At 40.4% G+C, this 17,369-nt stretch overlaps 1 protein-coding gene across 1 annotated transcript in view; it reads right to left on the bottom strand.

Annotated features, from left to right (window-relative positions):
- SLC6A15 (solute carrier family 6 member 15) overlaps window positions 1-17,369 on the bottom strand; it is a 50,961-nt gene that overhangs the window by 19,455 nt on the left and 14,137 nt on the right. The window contains exons 2-6 of the mRNA XM_018563202.1: window positions 14,297-14,757; window positions 6,769-6,926; window positions 4,701-4,827; window positions 2,787-2,968; window positions 1,535-1,645 (exon numbers count right to left, since the gene is read on the bottom strand). Coding sequence (XP_018418704.1) covers window positions 1,535-1,645; window positions 2,787-2,968; window positions 4,701-4,827; window positions 6,769-6,926; window positions 14,297-14,585 — 867 coding nt within the window. The 5' untranslated portion in view covers window positions 14,586-14,757. The remainder of the gene's footprint in view (window positions 1-1,534; window positions 1,646-2,786; window positions 2,969-4,700; window positions 4,828-6,768; window positions 6,927-14,296; window positions 14,758-17,369) is intronic.

Below are 17,369 nucleotides of genomic sequence, written 5' to 3'. Positions count from 1 at the left end.
GACGCAGAGGGTGTGACACAGAGCGCAGTGGTCAGGGTGTGACACAGAGGTCAGGGTGTGACTAGAGAGCAGAGGTCAGGGTGTGACGTAGAGGTCAGGTGGTGCAGTGCGCAGTGGTCGGGGTGTGATGCAGAGCGCAGTGGTCAGGGTGTGACGCAGAGCGCAGGGTGACGCAGAGTGCAGGGCGTGATGCAGAGCGCAGAGGTCAGGGTGTGGTGCAGAGGTCAGGGTGTGACGTAGAGGTCAGGGTGTGACGCAGAGGTCAGGGTGTGACACAGAGCGCAGAGGTCAGGGTGTGATGCAGAGCTCTCCTCGGCCGCTGAAGTAGCGTGTTAGCGCCGGCCCGACGTGGGCCGTTTTCAGAGGCAACAGAGAGGCCCGGGGGGCAATTGCCACTCTGCCCCCCGGCCCAGTCTGCCCGTGGATTAAACAAACTTCTTAGATCAATCAACAATTATGTAGTATAAAAGCATACCTGGAATACGAATTGAGTGGATTGTTTAAGTAAGGCTTCTGCAACCCAGTGTTGCTAGATATAAAGACGATTAAATAGAATGTACATTCACTTTGGAAGGTTATGGACAGGTTTTGTCTTCTGCTGGCCATACACATGGACTTTTTTAGACAATTTTTTATGGACTTGTTTAGACAATTTGTAAACATTTTAAAACAAAAATGGTCGAATCGATTAAGGCAACTTGCTACTAGCTACAGTTTCTGTCAAAATACTTAAATAGTTTATGTGTTGGTGGCAGCATGCTTTAATTTATTTATTCAATTGTCTTTTCAATTAAAATTTGACTGACAACTGGTGGGCAGGGGAGGGAGGTCAACTGTAATATGGACAATATTAACGTTGGCATATGTACTAGGCTTGGAAATTTCACAACTTGCATTGTTACAGGTGAAAGGTTGTCTAATGTACTGAAATGCACCATATTTTTCCAGAGCAGTGCAGCACAGAGTATCATATTGTGTTACCTTGTGTTGTGGTATGCTGCAATGCATGTGTGCTAGAGGAGACTTGAGTTAATATGTTGTCTTCTGTTAACAATAAAAAGAACTGCAACACACACTGGAGAGGTCTAAATGGGCCTTTGAGGATAATTTTTTTTTAAAAAAGGGTCTTGGCTTGCATATGACTAGATGATAGAAGCCAGCATAGTTTAACCTTATTCACTAAGCTAAGTGAAATTGCAATTGGAAAATGAGTATGCTCTTCTACTTTAGTACATCAGTCCCATCGATTCATGTGAAGCAAAGAGCAGCCTGCAGAACGGACTCCCTGACAGCAACCACTAAAAAATATGATTAATGTTCAGACTTCAGTAAGAGGAAAACTTAGTAACTCACTTATAGAAACTAACATGAAGAAACTAATTATTTCATTACAAATCATATTTTTAGTCACTTCTTTCTTTGAATATGACTGCAAAGTACATTAACACTATGAACAACTTTTAGAATGTTTCCTGTACATTGGCTAATAAATTCTGATCATTCTGATTTATGTTTCAGTTAGCTGGGCTCTTACCTTTGGAGTGAACATGTGGCGGATGCCATCAATGGAGCCATTTAAAAGCAATGCCCGCACAAGGAAACATGTGAGGACCACATATGGGAAAAGAGAGCTGAAGTACATGACCTTTTGGAAAAACATATGAAACAATCTGTAGATATGTGCCAAGCTTTCACAGTTATATGAGTATATTAATTATCAGTAAGCAAATATACCTTCCCTTGCTTTTTTTTTTTGGATAGGTTATCATTGACAAGCTCACAACACATGTTATAATCTGACTGTACAATCTCCTTTAACTCTAACAGCAGCTACATAATGCAAGTGCCTGTCTGACTGGATACAGATTGTTCTGTAGGCCCTCATATTAAATAGTTTTGCTAAATCTAACTGAGAATACACAAAGTTTGTATGGTTCGACTGTAACATGTATGGATAGCTTAAGTCTGTTTTACTGCCCCAAGAGATGGAATATGCATTTTAAGTAGTCTGATACTTCTATTGAAGTTTCATGAGATGAACATATAGGATGTATTGAAAACCATGTGATGTAAAAAAACGAACTTGCTTGTTATTGTCTGCAAGGACTTGGTATTAGTGTTCAGCATAAAGTGACTACACAATGTATAAGCCTCATTTTATCTAGATGTGCAATTGAGAGCCCATTCATGTTCACCCCTATTTAATTCAGAAGCAATTCTTTTATCAAGCTCTAAATATTTTTGATTTAATGTATAATACAGGGATCTCACTATAGTGTAGAGCAGTGGTTCTCAAACTGCGTAACCTCAGGACCCACATTTGTCCTTGGTAATTACGTCGCGACCCATTGCACTGCAATGGAACACATGGCATTCCAGCTTCCGCTCGGCCATAGCTCCAGCCCACTGCACCTCAAGCTGACACTCTGTGCCAGGCTTCATATTCTTAATGTCTCCTCAGCGCGAGAACGGACATTGCTGCACTAGTGGGAGGCTGAGGAGCCTCTCACCTAGAAAAGAGGAAGACTCGCGGCGACCCACTGAACACGGGGTCGCGACCCACTTTTGGGTCACGACCCACCAGTTGAGAACCAAGGATGTAGAGCATACAGAGAAGTCAACAAAATATTTGTTATGTTTATAGCTTAATCTGTTTTATATAACTTTCCCAATATCATAACATTTTGATTGCTTAAAGTAAAGGATACTGTTTGTATTTTCTACATACTACACTATTGTATATATAGCAAGTACTGTATGTATTGTAAATGCTAATGTGTACTAACCTTTCCGGAAGACTGAATCCCTTTAATCATGGCAAGGCATACAAATATCCAAGCAGCAAGTAAACAAAGAGTCATCTTCCAGTTGAGTCCTCCACCTTCTGAGATTGAGTTGGAGATATTTAAAGCTTCTCTGTACCAGTAATAGGTAGTTGCGGAACTTTTTTCACATTCTGGCTCTACAACTGAAATAATAAAAAAAACAACAACAACTTGTAAAACAGCTAGCATGTAAGTAAAGTCACCAATAGCTTCAAACACTGATATACAGTAATAGTCTATGAAGATTACTACAACAAACATGTTATAAGTTATATTTGTTAATCACTTTCATAAGGGCAGTTGCAACTAAGGTTCCCTGTTAACTTTACATGTTAAAAGTTATGGTAAAGAAACAAATGAGTAGTTGTAGCAGCAATAACAATAGTTGGACACACTGCAGGCCACAGAGACAATCCCTCCTCTGCAGCCTGAAAGTTTTTTAACACACCCTCCTGAAGAAGTGGCCACTGTAATGCCACAAAATGCATTGACAATGTTTTATATGTATAATGTGTTATCAATAAAGAGCAATTTATGAAGTGTCAAACTATCCACTGCCTATTTACCATATAGGCGGCTCTGTTGATTTCCACTTTTGTTTTTTGGGGAAAATATCCTTCATCTCATAACAATATAATGTTATTGTATATTATGACAGCATTATTAGTGCTCCTGCACACAACTACTCTAGATTTCCAAAACTAAAACCTTTAAATTGTAAGGTTAATTTGTAAGAACTACAAACGTCAACTAGATTGTCAGTTTTTACCTGAGGATGCACACTTAGCTATTTTACAGCCTCAGAAAGAGTGCTGACTTTGCAATGCCAGAGGTTCTGGAGGCAATGAATCTACTCACAGAGGACAAAGACCAGGCTGTGTTACTTAGATACCCAATAGCTTTTACAACAACTAAATATATGCTGCTTGCAAAGCAGAGAAAACAAGGGAAAGCTGTGACTAGTAAGGATTCTGAAGACTCCTCCTGCGCATCTGGCATCAACTCTTCTTGAGTGGAGACTTCACAGGGGGTCAGTGTCAGAACCAACTTGCTTCCTAAACCAGATCAATAGATTTGATCATAACTAGTGCTGGGATATTGCACAGTGAATGGTGCAGCATTATAGTGCTGCCCTTTGGCAGCAAAACAAATAAATACTTTGGTGTCAGGATATAATTATTTTGTTGAGATCTCTTTTTAGGGGTTTCCTTTGCATTATAGTACATGTGGATTTCTTTAGGGATTTCCTTTGCATTATAGCACATGCTGAAGCACCTGTGTTAGAGAATTCTAACATTAGGATCACTGGAAATAACCTCTCTTTATATGGACTTTATACTCCCATATGGTCACTGAGGTACTATTAGCAGTAAATCAGTGGGAAACTTCGAAAACAGAAATAATATCTTCACACCACACACTGCCCCTTAATTGGGTTGGGGTGGAGGCCTGGAGGATTCAGTCAGGCACCACCCAGACGCAATGAGGCACCAATATTTGGGAATTCAATGCTATACTTAAACGCTACAAGTAAATTCCTATTACAATATGGTGTTGATTTATTAACGACAAATAGGCTGTTAGCTTTCAAAGTGAATTTGCACTTTGCAAGGAAAATTTAGCTTAGCTTACCTTAGCTGCCTGAGTACGGTAAAAATTCACTCTGAAAATATGTGCAAGGAAAATAAGAAAACTGCACTTTTGCTTGCACTTGATTGCCAAATTAAAATTCCCTTGCAAAGTGAACAAGTGCCTTTAATAAATCAACCCCACGTCTCTTACAACATGAACTTAAATCTCAACACATTTTATTGTAATGGTATGATTACTTTATCCAAATTAAAATCATGAGTAGATACTATGTTAAAAGCTCACAGGTGTTAGAACCGTTTTTCACCAAAGGACACTGATCCCAGGGCAGCGGATGTTGAAAGGACTGCGAAAAATAAAATAAACTCCATCCAATAATGACATTGTAGTAAAGTGCCACAAACAAACAAACCTGCAAAACAAAACAAGTATGTAAGGATGTGTTATGATATTCATTTGTGTTACATGTGGTGTCAGGGAACTGTTATGCTGTGTACACATGCTAGAAGATTCATGCCATCACAACAACAGTTATACAAAGGTGCCATTTTTGCACATTGGGTGTTTGAAGTCAGCAGAGCTTCCACTCATTCACTAATCCAAGGGGAAACTTCCCCTGTGCAAATTCCCTTTCAAAGTGAACAGCCTTTTTTACTTCAGTTAATCAACCCCCTGAGTACAACATCACACATCATCCAATGGTACCTTTAATGTGTATAGCATTCTCCTGGTTACCATCCCAATTCCATCTGTAACAGTGAATTTAATAAATAGGGATGTCAAAGAAAACACATATAATGGATGAGAGTGAAACTAGGGCTTGCCTAACAAAACATGCGGCCTGATGCTGACAGAGAAAATGGGGCTTAATGTAACAACAGAAATATTGTACGTTTGTTAGAGTACAGCCACATAGTGGTAACTGCACATACCTTTAAGGCTGGGTTCACACCCAGGCGTATTGAATATGCCCGTCTGTCGCACGTTTTTTTTACCGTGATTCGCGGTAAAAAACGCGTGACAAAAGCGCGTTTCCGAGGGCTACTTGGCTGTATCCCAATGGAATCGCCCAACAAAAAACGGCCCAAAGAAGTACATGTACTTGTTTGGGTGAAGGCCGTTTTGTAGGGCGTTCAGACGGGCGGAAATACGGAAAGGTGTGAACCATACCCATAGAAAACAATGGGATTTTCATGTTTGTACATTTTGTAGAGCGTTCATAGAGCCTTGAACGCGCGACAAAACGTAAAGGTGTGAACAGGACCTAAAGGAAATCTGTCACTGAAGAAACAAAGAGGCTGCTATTCTCCTAAAAATGGTAGTTGTATGGCTGTCATGCTGATCCTTTAGTTTCAGCACTTGTATTGCTGTGTCAGATGTTCAGGAGAAGTATGCAGATAAAGCATTCTAAGCCTTTCTGATCTGCATACTTGTTCAAAGTCAATGACTCAAAGTATTGAATCCAACACTAAAGCTAGTGGGTCATCATAAATCCATGCAAAAAGTATTTTCATTAAAAAAATCAGCAATTTTACCCCCACCCCTGCATTTCTCATGACAGAATGCTTGAGAAGTTTTAAGGTACACACACACACCACTAGGTTAACAGAGGTGATCAACTAGAAATATGAACCATAAAAAATATATGCAGTCATAATATTGGGCAATCAAATAATATAACAATCCCACTTTTTGTTTCTCAGGTATTTGTAGCAGATGGGGTGAGATAATATAAATTTGAAAGGATAAAAAAGTCAACTAAATACTGAAATAAAATGAAATTAATATAGCTAAAAGAAATGAACACTTAACAAAATAGGAAATAACAAATATTCCCTAAATAGCATTGGTATTGAAGGCTTTGGAGTCTTTAAAAGTTTAATTATGGTCCCCTTGGTAGTTCTGTGTGTGACAACCAGAATACACAATTTCCATAGCATATGGCTTTTGCAAATAAGCTCCAGGAACATAATCACTGGCTTGATGCTTCCATGCAAATATTGTAGCAGATGCAGACTTTTCCATCAATTAATGTGGACATCATGTAGTCACACTATATTTTAAACACATTTCAGAAGCATCTTACGACCATCTCTAAGAGCAATTTTACTCTAGCAATCAATGACCTTTATTTCATAATGATGTGATATAAGTGATAGGGTTATATCATTGTAGCCCCTGTTGTATCAAGAAGTGGCTTACAAACACCGGCTTCAAATCAAAAACAAAGTTTAAGAGCAGGTTGATGATAAGACAGATTATGAAAATCATAAACTAAGTTCAAATTAAGGTACTAGCGTATTTATTGATAATGTTCTATATTATTTAATAGTGCACAAATATGATGACTTACAATACAGCTTGCAAATCCAATTCCGCCCATTTTAGGGCTAATGTAATTCCAAACGCCAATACTTCCTCTTCGTATTCTCTGTCCTACAGACAGCTCCAAGAAGAACAGCGGAATTCCGATGACCAGAAGGAGGATTAAATATGGCACCAGGTATGCACCTGAAATGAAAGTTTAATATAACTTTGTAACTTCAGCTGTGTCCATGCAAGGCTTTAATTAAAGGCAACAACAATGAAGAAAGAATAACCCATTCTGTTGTGTAGCTTTTTTTTTATGTCTTAATAGCTGAATATAGGCTACCTGTATTTTACTGAAGCTCTAGAATAACCACAAAAGCATGGTGTGTCTTATACTAATAGAATTAAAAGAGAACTATGGGCCAACCTTTTTTTGCCATAGTTCTCTGTCCTCCTGTCACCCAAAACTCAGCATATAGTGGGCTATTGCCCGCTATAAGCTGACAGTGCAGAACCGTGCTGCAGCAGGCTGTGCCCGCCTCCTCCCCATCTGTCCCTCCAGTCAGTGCTTGGGTAACGGAGAGGGGAGGGGGGAATCTCTACAGGGAGCAGTGACTGACAGTCACCGCTCTCTGCAGGAAGAAGATTGGGCACTAAGCGATCAGCGGTTTGTGATCGCTCAGCCCTCGATCAATAGAGCCACTGTGTGACAGCTCTAATTATGGAAATGAGTGCATTTCACTCTCCCCATAATTCCCCTATAACGTGAACCTGTCAGCCATTTTAAACATTTAAAACTAAGCTGATTTCTAAGAGTAGGCACCTTTTATTAGCCAGAAACCCTTTCCTTGAGCCTCTCTCTGAATTTGTTTCAGACGTCTGACTTCCCTGACTTCTGACATCCAACCTCATCTCTTTGAACCCTGCCTAGTAAGAAAGCCCTCAATGATCAATTAAGTGCTTTTGATGACCAGGTGATGGTAATTGGCCATGGTACAGCTTTACGGTCAAACCTCTTTAACAAAGTAAAACTAAATCACAAGGGCAGCATTTCTTAAGGTGCCCACACACCTTACAATTTATCTGCAGATTTTCTGTGGTCAGATGGAAAAAGTGCAACAGATTGGCCCAGGTGGAGATTACTCCATCCACACAGTTAAGTGCAGATGGAGGAATCCGTTGCACCTTTTCCATCTGACCACAGAAAATCTGCAGATAAATTGTAAGGTGTGTGGGCAGCTTTATGCATTTCTAAATCTGGTCTGTCCATTAAAGCTACTGAACTGAATGAATTCTGAAGCTTCAATGCAAATTAATTCTGTAGTGTAGTTTTTACCTGTACACATGCCCTCTGCACTCTATATCTGTTTCTGTGCTAGGTTCATAGCAAGGACACACTTTAGCAGTACCTTTTCATATGAGCCTTATTAAGACATGCAGTTATTGCTTTTATACATCTATTGCAGTAGATTTCTTTCAGCCAGTAATTACTTTAATTTATTGGCAGTGATTCATAATTGTATGTATGTACTGTATGTATGTATGTTGCTCTCTTTGTCTCATCATTACTGATTGTTCTAATTTTCAGGGACAATAATTTTGAATGCAATTTTTCCTATGCAGTTTAAAAACAATCCAGGACAACATATGTTGCAGCATGCCTTTGAAGAAGGGACCACATATAATTCCAAAACCTTGGTGTGTCATGATGCTGGAACTATTGAATCAATGTAAATACATCTGCATTGTCTTCAAGAAATGTGCTGCCAATATAGGTTGCTAAAGTGTACATGTATTCCGGAGATCTAAAACCATTTAATTAACCCATGCAGAAATCATGCATAATACTCCGTCCACACTGTCTTGTAACACAAAATTTATGTAGAAAAAAGGTGGGGTTCAGTGATGTAGCATCACTGAAAACAGTGGTTACCAAAAAAGAACGGGACAGATTTCAAGTAAAAAATGTATCATTTATTAAATATAAAGATAGAACAACACCAACACCTAAATCTTCCTTAATTCATATTATTATATTATATTTAACCATTTAAAATAAAATAGGTTACTCAATTCAGTGTTATAGGTTATTTGATTTGGTGTCAATGGTTGCAATAATAACCCTCAGGGGTCTAACCACTAAGCTGCCGTAGGCAACCGAGTGAAAGACCGACCTGAAGTGAAGTGAGCCGAACGCTGTTTGGCTATTCACTTCAGGCTGGTACGGCTGAAATCAGCCGTACATCGGGTGGCTTCGGGTCGGCCGAACATGCTCAGCATGTTCGGCCGACCCGAAGTGCAGGAGGAGTTCGACTCAGCCGATCCAACATCTGGATCGGCTAAGCCGAACCTCCAGCAGGCTACTAGCTGCTGTTCGGTCTATTCTTATAGATGCCGAACAGCAGTGAGTGAATAGCCGAATGCCGCTGAGCGGCATTCGGCTCAGCTGTTCTGCTCGGTCCTTCAGAGAGTCCCTAAGTGACCGGAGCCAGCCGTAAGATCACGGCTGGCTCCGCCTAGCTGTCAGAAGCAGGCTTCTGATACCTTATCACCTCTAGGTTTAAACAATGAACTTAATGTGAATGTTGTCCTCTGATTTTCAAAAAAACGATATCCCACTAATAGTGAGAAATAATGTATGACATTTGGGACCAATGCTGTTCCCTTTCACAAAGGTGATGGGTTAACACATACGTTTTTTACTATATGAATGACTTGAATACTTCCTTGGTCCCTTTCTTTTTGAAAGACAAGGAAATATGGTTTGAATGAAGTGGCTGTCAATCACCTCACACACGAAGCACACAAATTAGTTGGAATCTGTAATGATACAGATGTGTATGGGCAATTTAAACATCTGTTTCCCCTACACCCATCAAGTTCTGACGAAGCCAGGGTGGGCGGGGTGAAACACGTCGACTCATGTGTGTTATGTGAGTGCAGATGACCATACGCGGCAACTCTCCACAGGATGATTAAAGAAATATCAGGAACTATGCAAAGCATTTGACTCGACAAACCTTCTTAGAATATAGAAGATTAAGCCTAATGTACAAGCCGGCACTAATCGGGAATTCAGCAGCAAATAACTACAAATAGACAAGAGATACTACAGAAATCGGCACTGGTGCAGGGTCTGGGACATCACCGAGTGAGTAAACACAGATCTATTTGATCACTGCAATCGATGTAAATGAAGTCTCCCCTGACAAATTGTATCTCTCCATAAGAACTTAGCCTTGTAACGGCTTTCACTACAGACCACTCGGTGAAGGGTGAAATTCACTCATATGCTGTCCACACAGGCAATATATTTATCCCTGTGCAATCTGCCGGCATTTCATCCTAGTTTGCCCTGCTTAGATAACCCGTAATATCTCATCGATCAGATTGGAGACATCCTCAATACATCATATCTTGAGATGGTTGTTACATCATTGCAACAGTGTTCCAAACTACACAACCTGTTAACACAGGAGGATTTATTATCTGCAGGACAAACAGCAAAACAATGATTCTCTACCTCTGATGTTTTGTTCATCTGTGATTCCTTTTTTAAACATCAGTTCCCTTTTTTTCTCAAATCCACTTCTCTGTGCTGATGAAATAATGCAATATGTGTGTGTGGGGCCCATCGGTTTGTATGTGAGCGTGCATGATAAGCTACAAACAAACGTTTGTCGTTTTTAATATGAATTAAGGAAGATTTAGGTGTTGGTGTTGTTCTATCTTTATATTTATATTTAATAAATGATAAATTTTTTACTTGAAATCTGTGCTGGTTTTTTTTGGTAACCACTGTTTTCAGTGATGCTATATCACTGAACCCCACCTTTTTTCAATATAGATTGCTGCCTCCGGGGAGGGCAGTCTCTGGCTGCTTGACTGACTGAACAACCATCTGACTGACTAAAATGACAAGGTGGGTGCCCACTGGCTGACTGACTGGTGAAGTTATGCTCATTGACTGACAAAGTGAGCTCATTGACTGACAAGGAGTTGCTGACTGACTGACCAAGTGACGGGGGTTTAAATAACACTGCCACTGACCACCAATGTGGGGATTATTATTATGGCCACTTCCACCAATGCTGGATGTTATTATTGCGGTTACTGGCACCAACACTGAGGGTTATTATTGCAATCATTGACACCAAATCAAATAACCTATAACACTGAATTGAGTAACCTATTTTATTTTAAATGGTTAAATATCTTCTTGTCTTGAAATAACACTGACACATTCGTAATAAACCTAGGAAGGGGGGTGCATAGTGTGGCATCTTTGCCCTGGGCACTAGATGATACTGTCCTGACACTGATAGCACCTGATAACAATATGCATTATTGATAATAGAGGATGCTTTGTAGTTCTGTACATTTATTATGGTCAGGGCTTAAAAATTGTTTTAAAAATATTTATTTTGTAGTCATATGAATATGATCATATTGCATATTACCATTAATTAGCCCTCTATCCAGCCAGCAGTTGGAGCTCTAGTCAACTCATTCTTTATTAGATGGTTCAGTACAAGGTTTTATTCAGAAAAAATAAGTTGTAAAGCAAGCCTTATCTGCTGTGCTGTCCCTGTATCTAGCCCACAGTTCTTTAAGAATTATTTGCTACATAATAAATATTTATTTGTAAAACAAAGTTTGTAAATGTGTATGTATTTTAGGGGGCAAGCCAAACTGGTATTGGCAGTGGTAAACCATGCATGTTTTTAGTGGCTCCGGGGACAACGAGCGGCGGTGCGTTCCACAATGGAACACACCCGGAAGAGGAATCGCTGCAGTCCTGCCCTCTCGCTATGACGCATTCCAGTGCAGTGCTGTCGCTTTTTCCCGCGCCTGTGGGCTATTTAAACGAGGCTGCGATGTTAGCAGGGCGTTCCACAATTGAGGATCGAACGCCCTGCTACTACACAGGACAACCCCATCTCTCGGAACCTAGTTGCCCCATAGGGTAACCCCTGGACTACTGAGACCCCACCTATGGCCTGGAGGACTGCCAATCCATTGCTTCCTTCCTCAGAAACCGCAAGTACACTGTTTCTAAGCCTGCAGTGCATACAGACTCTGCTAAGTTTATTTGCCTCCATTACTATTGCATTACGGACTGCTTGAACTTACCTTGCTGCATATACTTATGTTACGGACTGCTTGAACTTACCTTGCTGCATATACGTTTATGACGGACTGCCTGAACTTAACTTGCTACATATACTGTATTACTAACTGCTTGACCTTAACTTGCTGCATATGCTGATATTATGGTCTGCATCATCTTACCTCCCTGATTACACTTATAAATGCTGTTCCAAGAACTATCCTGCTATATGAGCTAATGTTCCGCGGTTGCACCTACCTCCTAGTTTTTCGTTAAGTTAAAGCCTGATCTATAGACTATGAAGTAATAGTCAACTTTAAGGACTTTATGTTATACGGCCTATGATGCAACGAACCTCTAACTCACCGTAAGCTTGTGAGAGACGCATGAGGTTCAAGCCTGATTGCCGTTAAGCTCCTCCCAGAGCTCCGCAGTTGTGATCCCACTGGTAAAGCTCTCCTAAAACCTGGGCGTGACAGCATGAGACAGAGAAACCTAGGAACAGTCAGGTTTGTACTGCACCTTTATAATATATAAAGGTCCATGGACAGCAGGGACTCATAATGAAGTCTGGCTACCAGGTAAGATGTGGCAGAGCAGTTCATTTTCCCTAGCAGCTGCAAATGCGCCCATTCCTCCTCCTCCTCCTCCTCCTCTAAATCTAATCCCATCATTGCCATGCAAATTGGCATGAGATGGCTGAATTATTTCAGCACAACATCACTAACCTGAGGTAGGAGGATGTTTAAGATTTCTTGTTAATGGACGTTAAGGAAGAAATCCCCAGGTGCATAAAGGCAGGGGAAAATAGGCAAGGAGTAGCAATTGCTATTGATATTGCCACAGCTGCAGTTTAGTGCAGAGTGGGCTTGAGTGATGAGGAGGGAGGGGGCGATGAGGTGTCAGACCATACCAGATATTGTAGAGGAGGACAGTAAGGGAAAGGCACAACAGCAGTGTGGGGGATTTCATCCAGAGCAGGGGGAGCTTGTGGGCAGGAAAGGAGGCAGTAGCCATTCTATATCTGTATCAAGTGCAATCAATCTATCAATCTAGCAGTCATTTGGGTATCACATGCATGGTTCTTTACCATAAAAAGCCCAGTATAATACTGGTTGGCAGTACACAACCCTCCTTCTTCTCCTTAATCCTTATTTTCCACCTCTCCCCTCACTCCAGAAGATTCTTCATCTGCATCCTCTGCAACATCTGTGGCCTTAAGCAAAAGTGAGGGAATTCTGACAAAGGGGTTGAAAGGCTTACCTTAAGACACATCAAACAGGAAAGAGGGTCAGCATGGGCCATGCTGAGTAGGGCTAAGTATAGGCTTGAACCTCACCATAAGTCTCCTAGACCACACAGTCAGCGGTAGGGTCCACATGACCACGTGGTCCAGCAAGCAGAGGCAGGGAAGTTACATCTCTTTTTTGGCTTACTGGGTAAACTTGATGGCAGCTGGTAAAGAATGAAGGACAGGGCCCACCACTGGGGATGGTGGTGCTTCCCCATGGTCTGTACCTTGCTGATGGTTACAGTGCTGTCACCTCTACTCTTTACTCCTAAATTGTCTCATCTGCTGACTCCTCAGATCTACCAGTCAATGCCGCCATGCTGCTTTGCAGATGGTATGCCGGGGAGACAAGAGCCAAACTGGGACAAAAATTCTGGCAGATCTTTAAAGACAGACCGATAGGTGGCTGACCATATGGCATCTTGTGCCAGGCAGGGTCATGTGTGATAAAGGCACCAACGTGCTGTATGCCCTCCGGCAAGGAAAGTTCCCACACATGCCTTACCTGGCACATGTCCTGAACATCCTCCAGCACTCATTGGAGGGACAGACAGGGGTGGGGGCGGGCAAAGCTGGCTCTAGAGAGGCAGAGCCAGCTGTAATCAGGCAGCGAGGTGGATGCCAACAATATTGTCTGGATTTTTCACGGCTCTGTGCTGTCAGCATATAGTGGGCAGTGGCCCAGCTAGATGCTGACTTTGGGTCACAGGAGTACAATAGTAAATGTGCTCCTTTGACTCAAAAGACAACTAAAGCCAAAAAAAGTTTAGCTTTAGTTCTCTTTTAAAGGTATCTCCTAAGCATGGAATTAAAAGGGATGGTGTTTGAAGTCTCATGAGAAAAGAGGACCCCCTAAGTTCAGTGTGTAATTTAAAAAGAAACTTCAAAGACAATTCATAGCCGAGTTGCCTTGAAAATGGGCATAGACTTAAATGGAGTTCAGATGGAATGTTCACAATATTCAAAGTTTACAATGGGTTTAACAAATGGCCCAAGATCCATACCCAGGCTGATTTGTTTATGCCTCGAGTGTGTGAGAATATATACAGTGTATATATATATATATATACATATATATATATATATATTTACATACATACAAATAAAATTGACCCAAACCCAGTATGGTTTTCCTTTAACATCCACGAAAAAAGCTGGATTATAGCTTACCGCCTCCATTTTTCTGGCATAGGTATGGAAATCTCCACACATTTCCCAAGCCAACTGAAAATCCAACTTGTGCAAGAATGTACTGGAGTTTGCTGTTCCATGCAGGTCTTTCATCTTCAATATCAGAGCCTTCTTCAATATCTTGGTCTTTATCTATCTCATCTTGGACCATTAACTCACTCTTTTTGAAACTGTCTTCACATGAATCCTCATTGGATAGCAAATCTTTAACTGATTCCACAACATCATCGTCCAGCTCTCTTTTTGCTACTTTACTGTTCTTAGGCATCTGAAGCAATTATACAGTTCCTGAGTTTGCTCAAGATTTGATTTGAAGTCCTCAAGAATCACTTTCTACCACCAAAGTCAATTTTGGTAACAAAGTGTAAAAATGTTCACTGCTTCTTTCAATTCTAAAGTGTCACTCAAAATAATTTTTAGAGGTCCATATAACTGGAGACCTAGAAGAAAAACAAAAATATATTTTACCATTTGTAAAAAGACCTTAAAATGTTTAATATATATTTTTACAACATATTGGGCTTCATTTACCGATGGTGTATAGGCTGTTAATTTGACAAAGTTACTTTTTACTTTGTTTAGTGGATAAGATAAGGTTGTGCTAGCTTCAGTCATCCAATTATGTGCAAGCAAAAATCCTGTAATTTTATTTTTCTTATTTGGGTTTTCTTTTGGAAAGTGAATTTCCAATGAGCTTCTCCCAATTCACTTTGCAATATTAAAATTAACTTTGTAAAGTGAACATGTGCTACTCCTTCAGTAAATCAACCTCAGCAGCTAATGTAGACATAATCAGGGTGAACAAGCAATTTTGTACATATAAAAGATTGCCATTGCCATTTATTTCCCTGTTCTATGAGAGCTGTCATTATACATCGTTGATATATAACACAGAGAGCAACGTGCTTTTGGACCAGGAGTGAGATATAGAAAGTAGGGATGCACCAAAATTTCGGCCGCTGAAACATATCAGCCGAAAAAGATATTTTGGGCAAAATGCAGAAAATACAAATTTCGGTGCATCAGTGATTTCTCTCCTCCTCGCTGGGCACTGCTCTGTGTCCCCTCTGACACAGAGCAGCATCCAGCGGGGAGGAGAAAAACTGATAGAGCGGTGTGGGGGAGGAGAGAACTCTGAGCTCACAGGAGGCAGAGCCGGAAGTGCGGGGGTTGGAGTAAGCTGCCAAAGGAGACCGGCAGTGCTCTATCATTTCTCTGGACCCGTGAGATTTCTGGACTTCCATGGGCGTGTGAAGGGAGTTCAGAAATTTCATATACTTCTGTGCATGTGCGAGTCCAGAAATTTTACAGGCACATTCTTATAAGATAATCCCGCGGGTCCAGACATTTTACTGCCGCATTTCTTGCCATATAATGTTAATAAAAAAAATGACTAACAAAATGTCTGGAGAAGTGATTGAGCACTGGCTCTGCCTCCTGTGACAGTAAGTCGGGATGGAGAGCAGCTACAAGCAGCCAGCGATCAGCTGATCACTGACTGCTTGTAAATAATTTAGAACATAGTATGTTTACTGTGTCCCCAATTATGAATGAACAGGAAGTGCTTCACTTCCTGTTCATTCATGATTGTGGACATGGTAAACATACTATCTCCACAGGTTATGAATGAACAGGAGCACTCAGTATAGAGGATTCATGTACATTCATAACATGGGCTGTAGAAAAAAAGATTGAGGACTCTGCCCTAATCTCTTTTTCTATTTCTAAACAGACCCCTGATATTTCCAGAGCCCTCGACAGTAAAGTAAAGCAATACAAATATTAAGTAAAATAATTATTAATTAATAAGTAACAGATATTTTAAAAAAAAATGTAAAAAGTTTAGAAAAAAAATAATGTTCACTTTTGGTTTTGGCCTGACAATTTTTTTATTTACGGTTTTGGGTGTCAATGCCTGTGGCTTTACATATAGGGCTTCAGAAGCTGATGGTCATTCTTTTTCCAAATGCTGGGGATGTTCATTGTGAGCTGTAGCATGGACATCTATGTTGTTTAGGCTTTCCGGAGTAGTGCACTTTAGAGTGTCTTGGTATTGGGGTGATCTACAGTGAACTCTTTGGAGTGTTATTGTTTCTGGCTTTACATATAGGGCACTAGTAGCTGATGGTCTTCCTTTTTTCTAAATGGTTCTGAGATAATTGATTTGACCTGTAACTTGCATAGCTCAGATCTCCTATTAGTTTGCTAGAGTGCTGCCTTATGGGATGTCTATGCAGGGCAGGCACTAGCGTAAGGCTGCATAGGCAGCTATCTGGGCGTGCTGGGGGAGGTGGAAAAATTCCCCTTTGCCTGTGTAGGCAAAAATCCTTGCACCAGCCCTGACTACAGTCATTAAATGAGTACAGCTGTGGAATAGTAGGAAGAAGGGCGCTACACTATTTCTCATAGAGAGCTGCCTAAAAGAAAACATTCCACACCTAGCTGAAAAGTCCAATCCAAACCAGAGGTCTAGAGATCTATTAATTTTAGATATTTTCAATCTATCTACATTACATAAATACAAAGAAGTATAGAAATTTTCATAACTCATAAGTATTGGCATTGAAAACATCAAATAGGTATGTGAAGCAATTGCTTTCCTAGTTATTCTCTAGCTTGGTCTGCAATCAAGTTCTCTTCAATGTACAGTGCATACTACAGGTAAGACGTTTCAATGGAAAAGCTAGCTAGTATTCCTAGAAATATTAGGAGAGCTGATCCTTTAAGTAGGTTATCCACCTCAAAGGTATGGTGGTTTCGTACATATGGAATATTGCATATAAATATTGTGTTGGCTACTGTCCTGTCACTAGGTGGAACTCTAGTCTCTTTGGTTAGCTATTTCAGCTTTATTGTTGATATAATTTGATAGCTCGAGCTGAATGATTCAGTGGTATGAACCATCTATTATTAGACAGCTCAATGCTAGGTATTATTCAGACAACCCCTGCTTTTACTTTTCTGTCTATCTAGTTACCCACAGTGCTCCGGGAATCCTTTGTCATATATTAAATGTTTATTTCTGACACAAGGATTGTAATATATATATATA

Source organism: Nanorana parkeri, unplaced genomic scaffold (assembly GCF_000935625.1).
Source record: "Nanorana parkeri isolate BGI_ZX_2015 unplaced genomic scaffold, ASM93562v1 scaffold640, whole genome shotgun sequence".
In the NCBI taxonomy this organism is placed as follows: Eukaryota; Metazoa; Chordata; class Amphibia; order Anura; family Dicroglossidae; genus Nanorana; species Nanorana parkeri.
Note: the sequence above shows the minus strand (reverse complement) of the source record. Positions and strands in the feature narration are given on the sequence as shown.